At 29.7% G+C, this 10,572-nt stretch overlaps 1 protein-coding gene across 1 annotated transcript; it reads left to right on the top strand.

Moving 5' to 3' along the window:
• The first annotated feature begins 2,631 nt into the window (after positions 1–2,631).
• Positions 2,632–3,774, top strand: LOC108462264 (probable F-box protein At1g44080). The gene has a single exon (XM_017762235.1). The coding sequence runs from the start codon at positions 2,632–2,634 to the stop codon at positions 3,772–3,774; it is 1,143 nt and encodes a 380-aa protein (XP_017617724.1).
• The last annotated feature ends 6,798 nt before the right edge of the window (positions 3,775–10,572 follow it).

The raw sequence follows: 10,572 nt of genomic DNA, 5'->3' as shown, positions 1-10,572 counted from the left end.
TACGTGGAAATCCAGTTAATTATGTTATTATTTTGGACATACTAATAAATTCATATTTCGACATTGTAAGGACACTAAAACCATACTTAAAACAATCAAATAAGATTTTCATCGATTCAGTTCTTGGAGTCACAAAAGGAAATCGATACCAAGACTTATGAATTATCCAAAAACCGAACACGAGATTAGTATCATCTGAAGATTTGAATATAAATATTTTATCATTTCACGCACGATTGAATTGGTATTAGAGTTTATAAATTATAAAATTTGAAGTGCAATTTATGAAAATAACATATGATGAGATAATTTCATGGCCAAGAACCGTCGAGCATATAAATTTTATCTTAAAAGGCAAAGCAATAGTGTTATTCCTTTTACATATAAATTCACTTTAATTTCAATACCTTTTTTAATTCACCAAATTACATTTCGTGGCTAAATATTCACCAAAACTTTAATTTCTTTTAGTATATTTAGGACTTAAAAGTTATTGTTGCCAGTATGATAAAGGAATAAATTGATGCCAATTTTTATGATTTAGTCCTCCTACTTTAATTTAATATAATTGGTCTATTTGTGCCCGAAATCATGTACTCCTTCAACTTTTGAAATTTAGTCCCTTGCTTGTTTGATTTAAAAATTAAAGTCTCATCGATAACACTATTAACTAACTCTTAATGAGTTGGAAAAAACGCAAAATCATGTCAATATAATGAGTTGGAAGGGTATTGATAACGGTATCACATCAAAGTATAAGGATTAAATATCAAAATCGAACATAATACAAGGACCAAAATCAGAATTTCTTTTTTTTTTTATTTCCAATTGCTTCTTCTCTATTGAAGTGCATATTTCATTAAATTATTGATATGAAAGTGGCATCGAATATGTTCAACGTTTATGTCAACACCATGGTTGAAATATTGCTTTAGTACCCCATTAATTGTCTCATAAAGGGCTATAAGATAAGACTTCACTCTTTCATTTCTGTTTTTTCATTTTCATATACCTAATTGTCCTTTTTTTTCATCTTTATTTTTGTAAAATATATTATGCACATACTATGCATAACATTAAGTGGTCCACACATTAAATTTATTTCCCCATTAAATGCATCAAATTGTACATTAAATTTATTTCCCCATTAAATGCATCAAATTGTGATATTTATTTTTAAAAGTTATTCTAATTCTAATTCAATTTTAATTATTATTTTTTTATAAATTACAAAAACAGAGTAAAGCCCAAACAATCAACGCGACCAGCGCGATTCGAACTCAAGCTACGTCTGGGGCGATGAACACCCTTGACCATCAGGCCATCACATGGTTGAATTTAAGAATTCTTAAGCTAAGAATTTGCAAGTGTTGTGGAGGTTTATATATCGTATTATTATTTGGTGCATTCTCAATGGAAAGAAAATTACATAAGTTGGGACTAGATGATGACTAGATTTGCTCATGGGTCGAGCTATCTGTTTAGATTTGAAGGTTTGCCTAAAATTTGAGAGAGTTTGGGCAAAAATATTAGGCTAAAAAAATGGGTTTGGGAAAAATTAGGCCCATTTAAAATATGGGTTGAACTCGGACTTGAATATTTAAGGTCTAATACGACCTATTTTTAAGTTTATAATACTTTATATTATTATGTAATTTATAATACATTAAAAAATAAACTTGTACTAAATATATAATACTTCTCTTACGTAAACATTAAAATAATGTTAAGATAATTATATAAAAATTTTAATAAATAAAAAAATAAAAGTATTAAATATTAAAATTAAATAATATAAAAAAATTTTAAAACAATATTGGCGGGCCTAAAATGAGTTTGAGTTAATCTTTTGCAAATATGTGAGCTTGACAAAATTTTAGGTCCATATTCCGACCCAAGTTGGGCTTAGACAAGTATAAAGTATGTTAATATCATATTTAGACTCGACTTAATCCATGAGTACATCTAATAATGACAAATGTTATATATGTAGAGGTGGACACTCAAATTGAATATACACAACTCAAAACCAATTCCTATCTATGAAGAAATATTCAGACAAGATATTATTATATTATTTAAATTGAACCTCTTTAATCTCACCATTGATTTGTTTGGTTTAGTAATATTATTATATTATTATTTTCATATTTGTTTTATATTTATTTTAATATTTTGATTAATAAAATCAATTTTTAAAATTTGATTTGATTTGTTTTCTTTTAAAATTTGATTTGATTTGTTTTCTTTTAAAATTTCATTTAATTTTATTTTAAATTCATTAAATTCAACTTAAAAACTTAAAAAATAATTTAAATATGAAAAACTTAAATGGGTCTGTGAATATTTCCTCAGCAGACATAATCTACTTACGTATGGAAATTTATCTTATTGATTTGATTCTAATAAATTTTTAAATCAATTTTATATAATGATAGATTTTGTGGATATTTTTTTTTCAAAATTCCAATACTCTCTATCCCTGCTATAGAAGAGCACGATTTCTGAAGGGATTTCATATTTCGTAAATATTTTATTTATTTATATTTAATTATTTTTAATCCTCCCTCTCTTCTTAAACTCACAAATTCCTATGAAAAACCCTAACTTGTTTCTTTGTGCTTCATCATCATGGCTTCGATGAAAAATAAAACAAGATTTGTAGATTGGGCTAATATTGAAGGTGATGTCTTGAGATGCATTGCAGACATGACTAATGCCGCTTGGGATCTCATTCGTATGACCGCAGTTTGTCGATCTTGGCAAGCTTCTCTCGCGAATAAAAGAATCAAATTCCCTATTTGCTTAATGCTAACAGAAGGTTACTACAGTAAGGAACATTGTTTCTACAGTACATCGGAAGCAATATTTGATGTGTTGTATTTGCCGGAGATACAAGGAAGGAGATGTTGGGGCAGTCCTTTCGGTTGGTTGGTAACATATGCTCTCGATTTCGAAACTAGACTGTTTAATCCATTTTCCAGAACCAAAATTCCCCTTCCTTCACTAAATACTATAGCCGAAGAAGAAGATTGCTCACTTGGAGAATTATTTATGTACTCTTTACGCAAACTTATATTATGTACAAGTCCTGAAGAATCTGATTGTATCGTTTTAGCAAATACTTCGGATGGTTGGTTATTTGCAAAGCCAAGTGATGAAGCATGGACTCTTATTGGTCTTAGTGATCATAACGATTTAGATGATGCCATTTATTTCAAGGGTAATTTTTATGGCTGTCTACACACTGGTGAGATTGTTTTATGTGAAGCAACTCATCCAAAAGTTGTAGAATTTGCCCCACCACCTCCTGATTTGCGATATTTTTATCCAGGTATCATCATCAAGTATCTATTTGGTTTGGGTGGAAATCTTTGTATCGCATGTCGCCATGTCGATACTTATTATGGAACAGTTGGATTTGTGATTTTCAAACTAGACATGGACACGAAGAGTTGGGAGAAGATTTATTCATTAGGTGATAGGACTTTGTTCTTGGGAAATTGCTCCACTTTCGCCATTGCCGCTGCTGATTATCCCGGTTGCAAGCCTAATTGCATTTACTTCTCAGATGACAGTCCTTTGTTGGGTCCAACCACACGCTTAGATGTGGGCATCTATGATTGTCAAAACTTGAAATTAGAAAAACAGTCAGAAAGAAATAGTGATTTTCGTGTCCGAATGAAGCCTTTTCCCAAGTCGAAAGACGGTCGAAATCTCCTCCTTTCTTCATTGTCTCATCTTTGGATCGTTCCATTTCCATACCATCACTAAGATGGGCACAATTTAGTGATTCTACTTTTAGATTTATATTGTCTCTCTTATTTTAAGTTTTGTCTTGGATCAAAGACAATGTTGGCAAATTTTGGGGATTGTTGTTTTATTGAGTTTTTTTAACCATTCTACAAAACTTGAGAATAAAACCATGTATGATGGTGAATGTTTCTATAATCAAGTGATTCATGCTGTAACTTTTTATTGTTAGGAGACAACTACAATCTTGTTTTGCTGAAGATATGAGGCATTTCAGTTGATTGGTAACATGCGACAAAATTCGACTATTTAATCCATTATCAAAAGCTAATCTTTCCCTTCCTTCACTGTGAACCCTTTTACTTCACTTAAAAATTACCGTGTCAAACATTTTTTCTATGGTATATCGGAATAAATCTTCGATGAGCTTGATTTACCGGAGATACAATGAAGGAGATGTTGAGGCAGTCCTTTTGGTTGGTTTGTAATATGTGGCCTCTATCTCTAAACTCGACTTTTTTTTATCTATTTTCGAAAGTTAATCTTCCCCTTCTCTAATTATTATGTACATGTCCTGAAGAGTCTGATTGTATAGTTATAGCAAGTATTTCGGATCATTAGCTCTTTGCAAAGCCAGGTGATAAAGCATGGACTGCCATTGATGTTCATGATCCAAGGCATCCATTAAATGATGCTATTAATTTCAAGGGAAATTTTTATGGCTGTTTAGGCAATGGTAAGATTTTTTATGTGAACCAACTCATCCAAAAGCTGTAGAATTCTCCCCATCGCCTTCTGATTTTGATCAAGGTGTACTCATCATCAATCATCTAGTTGATTTGGGTGGAAACCTTTGTATCGCGTGTTGCGGTATCGTGCTTCTTTTAAAATTTATAAAATTTTAATTTAATAATAGTCAAATTGTATTTTACCCACAAATAATAAAAAATAATTTAATCATTTAAAATTATAAAATATAGATTATTAAAATCGTGATATTACATTTTTACTGTCGTAAAAATATAAAATTTAATTCCGACCCCCAAAAAAATTTCTCACTTCACCCCTCCACACATATATATATATATATATTCATTCAAGGTCAGCTTAGATTTATATTGTTGTTTTATTTTTGAGTTGTAATCTAGTTAACTTAAATTCAGATTGAGACAATCTTGGTTCGGGTTTTATTTTTACGGTGTGCTTCCTTATTAGAAAATTCAAATTGAGCGTATTTTATTGATCAATAAAAATAATTTACAATACTTCTCCAAAGTCTATCTTTATAGATCTAAGAAGTATAAATGAAATAGAATACTACTTTTCATTACTATTAGAATTTAAAGTATATCAAAATTTATTTAATCTTAATAGACATCCACTTAATAAAATATTCATAATATTTATGTATGAAGTTAATCTTTCTAGACTTCTTAATCTTATTAATATAAATTATTAAATTAACCCAAAAATGCAGATCATCTTTGACTATATTTTCATGGCATAATGCAACCATGTCGTCTAAATCTCTTAAAGAATCCAACACATTATTTTGACTTATGAGCAAAAAATTTCATCTAAGTTAGGTTAATTTCTATACAGGGGTGAAGACAGAAATTTTTTTAGGGTCGAAATTAAATTTTAATTTTTACGATAGTAAAATGCAATTTCATCATTTGAATAACTTATATATTTATAATTTTAAAGGATTAAATCAAATTTTTATCATTTTAGAGGATTAAAGTTCAATTTTACTATTACTAATTTAATTTTTTTTAAAATATAAAAGACCTAAATAGAAATTTTCTATCTTAAAGGGCCGGGCCCTTGTAATTTTAGGGCGTAGTTAGAAAAATTTTAGGGGCCAAAATTAATTTGTAATTTTAATAGTCTATATCTTTATAATTTTTAAAAATTAAATCAAAATTTATCATTTTTAGGGAGGGTAAAGTGTAATTTTACCTTTACTAATTTAAAATTTAAAATTTCCAAAGGGCCTAAATTGAAATAATTAATGCTATATTTAGATTTAAACACAACTATAGTTATAAAAATAATTGAAATTATAATTAAAGATACTGAATTAAAATTTATAGATAAAAGAAATATAAATAAAATAAAATTCTAATTTTAATTACTATTAGAATTTAAAATACATCAAAACTTAGATATTAGCTTAATAATAAAATTTTCATAACAAAGCATTACTTACTTAGTATATAATAATTACTCAAACATTCATTATTACTTGTTAGCGGTAAATTAAACCTCGTGTAGCTGTCTCTAGTCAAACTCACGAATTCCTTTGAAAAATCCAAAAATTTTAAGTAGATTTACTTGTTTCTTTGTGCTTCATCATCATGGTTTCGTTGGAAATTAAAACAAGATTCGCAGATTGGGCTAATATTGAAGATGATATTTTGAGATGGATTGCAGAACATGACTGATTCGGCTTGGGATCTTGTTCGTATGACCGCAGTCTGTCGATGTTGGCAAGCTTCTCTTTCGGATAAAAGAATCAAATTCCCTAATTTGTTTAATGTTACCATGACGAACATTGTTTCTACAGTATATCGGAAGCAACCTTCGATGTGTTGAATTTGCCGGAGATATAAGGAAAGAGATGTTGGGGCAGTCCTTTTGGTTGGTTGGTAACATGTGCTTACTATTTCGAAAGAACTCGTGTTGTCTTAAGTTTTCTTTTTTTTTTGTTTGTGTAATGGCCAATTTTTGGCCTAAGCAAAAACCAAAATTCAAGTCCATTTTACAATGTTAAATAGCCCAAAAGTCAAAACAGGCCCAATTTCCACATTGAAAGGCCCAAACCTAAAATTAAATGACCCAAATAATACAAAAACCCTAAAAGCCCACCTAGCCCAACACACAAAATATTTCAGCAATCCTAAGTCCCCCCCCTCTTTTTGTTTTGCGCTGCAACCATGAAGCAACCCCATACCTCCACTACAGCGGCCCCATACCCCCACTACAACAGTCCCATACCTCCACAGTCCTCGTACGCCACGCCCACACCCCGTACCTGCAAGAAGGAAACAAAACAACAGCAGCAACAGAGCAGTAGCCAATAGAAGAAACAATATTTTTGTACTCTTCTTTGGAACATTCGGCTATAAAGCCATGTAATAATCGTTGTAAGTTTTTTAGACAGGCAATAAGAAAAAACAGAAAAAGAAATATTGAACCTTGGATCCTGCCTATATCCATATACGAGAATAGCATCAGACTAAGCAAAAAAATAGCAAAGATCGAAGAATCGAAGTTAAAAACTAAAGGTTATTTCTTTTTCATTTCTATTTCGTTTTAAAATTAATTTTATCACACATACACATAAAAATCTAATAAACTAATAAAATAAACAAATAACAAAAAATAAAAGAAAAAAAATTAGAAATTTTTACCTCCTCCGGCCACCGTGCCGGCGATGCACGGTGGTCCGGCGACCGGACCGGTGCCCCCCACGCCAGAACCCCTCTCTCCCTTCTCCCCTCTCTCTTTTCTCCCTTCTCTTTTTTTCTTTTTTTTTTCTCTCTGCTGTTGCCAAATGAAATTTTTACAAAATTTTTAACTTATATAGGGGACCAAAACGCACCGTTTTGGTCCCCCCCCAGTTAGCTTGAAACGACGCCGTTCAGGGCTTCGGGTCTGGTCGACCCGACCCGTCCGGCCAGGGTCCGCGTGTTTTTGAAGCGGAAGGGCTAATTGCGCGATCGGCCCTTCCGCATTTTTGCTATTTCACAATCAGGTTTTTTTGCTATTTTTAATTTGGCCCTAAAGATTTTCTCGCCCTACAATTTAGTCCCTCCGTGCTGCGTTGCGTTTTCGTAATGGAGAATATTGCACCCTTAGTCCCCATTGCTTTCACGCGTGTTCATTTTGGTCCTTTATTTCTCTATTTCTTTTTAAATTCGCCCCGAAATTTTGTTCGTAGTCCGATTTAGTCCTTTTCTTCGTTTATTTTCATTTTTACATATTATTAATATTATTATTTTTATTAATATACTAATTATTTTAAGGTACTATTATTACCAATGATTACTATTTCTAGTTCTAACATTATTATTAATATTAATACATGTATATTTTACATGTATATATCCATACATTTATATATAGTACTATCTTAATTACTATTATATTATATTTGTCTTTTTATATACTTCATTATATTTTTATTATTATTATTATTAGTTTTTATTTGTTTCTAATATGTATATACTATGTAAATGTTTTAATATTATGTGTATTTTGCACATACGTTATGTACATAAGTTTTTAATATTATATTTCACATATATTATTATATATATTTTAATATTATTAGTTATATTTTTCTTTTATACTATTATATATATTTCTAATATTATATTGTATATTTCTAATACTATTATTTATATATATATGTGTGTATGTATTTGTGTAGTGTATAAAATAGTTTTATTATTGTTATTATCACTTCTAAGGTTTGTATGTATTGTATATGTTCTATATATGTTATGTGTATATTTTTAATATTACTAGTTATGTATAATATTTCTTATACATTTCCACATACATATTTTCTTCCATATACTATGTATATACCTTTAATACCATATTATTTGTATATATTCTTCTATATATATAATTACATTAAATGCCATGTCCTATATATATTATGTCATGTCTTGATACTACGTATATACTTTAACATTAATAGATGTACATTTTTTGCCACTTCATGTATAGTTGAATAATATATATAATATATTTCTAACGGTATCATTGCTCATATATAGATGTGTTTTGACATACATGTTCTTAATGTTTTATGTATGTATATTCATTATTTATCGTATTTGATATGATAATTACATTCGATCTTGCATGCATTATTAGTGTTTTCCTTCAACATTATTGTAATATTTGTTATTTGTTTCAAATATGTTTATATTTCTTCCACTTATTGATTCTTATTTCATATCAACTTCGTTTCATGGTATTTCGAAAATCATATTATTGTTTTGATAATTAATTTCAATAATCAAGGCAATGTACCGATTTAACATTAAGTCATCGAGTTCATCGCTATGTTGGGTGAACGTCAATTGACTCGTGTTAAAGCGATATACCCTCCTCAAAAAAAAAACAGAATAAACTAAAATTTCTCGTCTTTTCAATCGGATCACGACTAAATTTTACATTGACTCGTATTTTGAAAATCAAGACAATACGTGTTTATGAGATACCAATTTTGGGCGTCGCGAGGGTGCTAATACCTTCCTCGGCAGAATCGACTCGAACCCTATTTTTCTCTCGATTTTAACGTGGACTTAAATTCATTTCTTTTCATTTCAAAATAAATTTATAAGGTGTCCGATCACACCTATAAAAAGGATCGGTGGCGACTCCCCTTTTATTTCAAAATCGAACTTCAGTTTCCAAACTTTTTCACTAGATCGCCACAATTAGCGACCCCGAAACAAATTTTTACGTCGCTACAGTTTGTTTTTCTATTATTTAATGAGTCTTCAGTTTTAGAAGTTTTTGTCTCTGCTCTTGTAGCACGTTTTTTAGTCTTACTTATGCATGTAATCTTAATTTTACAAGTGATTTTAGGGATGAATTTGTTGTCGTCCTCTCTAGTTTGGTGAATACTCGATTCTTTTGTCGATTTGTGCTCGCTGCTTTGGACCATCTGGGGTTGATTTTCTTATCGTATTAAGTGCTTGCAATCACTCCAGATATGTCGTACATGAGTTGCGGCAAAGTCAATTATCAACGTGTCATAATATTTTATTGATGTTGAGGCTAAAGCCTCTGTTGTATTGATGGAGCTTGTTCTTTACCATCTACGGCAAGTGTTTGTTATTTTTTTTCTCTCCGAATTGTATGGTTCCATTCATTTAATAATTAATGAATTTACATTTCAAAAAAAATATTTAATTAGAGAGCTTTATTTTCTATTTCTCTTTTACACAATCTTATTACTAGAAATTCTATTACACATGTATATATATGGAGATGATGTATTTAGAATACGATTTGTGCTTAAAATAACACAAATAAATAATGAAATGTATAAAAATAATAAAATTAAAATGTATAAAAATATTAAAAATAAAGTTTTAATTGAGTAGTAAATTAAATGTTTTATTAATGCAATTGGTTTGGGTTCAAATTTCACTATATGTATATTTTATTGGCTTTTTAAATAAAAAAAACAAATACATACTCTCAAATAATATAATTTATTTTAATTACAGAAGCACGAGTTGCGTGTGAAAATCTTTGTTTGGCATGTTGTGGTATCGATTCATTTCGTGTTGGTAATAGTAAACGCGCTATAACATTTGAATCCAAGATTTAAAACCTAGTTGAATTCAGGATTTTTAAACTAGACATACACATGAAGACTTGGGAGAAGGCCTTTTCGTTGGTTTGATATTATTTGTAGATATTCAATTTTTTTTCTCATCTGTTATCTTAATATGATATTGGCCACGCTACGCCGCACAAATGCTGAGCAGAGAATTAGTACAAAATATAAGGATTTAAAAGTAGCTTTGTTTGCAAGTGTGACATGTCAGTTGTAATATATATAAGTGTTACAATGAAACACTTCGAGCATTCTAAGGATCAAACCCAAGAGAGATCAGGCAACAAGATGAATGAAAATGATCAAGCATGCAATGAAAAAGTCTAGCTAGCTAATAACTAAGTTCTATATTACATCAATTCATTATTCAAGTTAATTATGCTAACTATACCTAGAAGGACTAAATTAAATTATAGTCAAAAGTATAACAAATATAATTTCAATAA

This window comes from Gossypium arboreum, chromosome 10 (assembly GCF_025698485.1).
Source record: "Gossypium arboreum isolate Shixiya-1 chromosome 10, ASM2569848v2, whole genome shotgun sequence".
Taxonomy (NCBI): domain Eukaryota; kingdom Viridiplantae; phylum Streptophyta; class Magnoliopsida; order Malvales; family Malvaceae; genus Gossypium; species Gossypium arboreum.
The sequence above is the reverse complement of the archived record's forward strand: the minus strand, read 5'-3'. Positions and strand labels throughout refer to the sequence as shown.

Excerpts from the sequence above, each read along its gene's own strand:
- LOC108462264 (XM_017762235.1), top strand. The coding sequence starts at position 2,632 with ATGGCTTCGATGAAAAATAAAACAAGATTTGTAGATTGGGCTAATATT.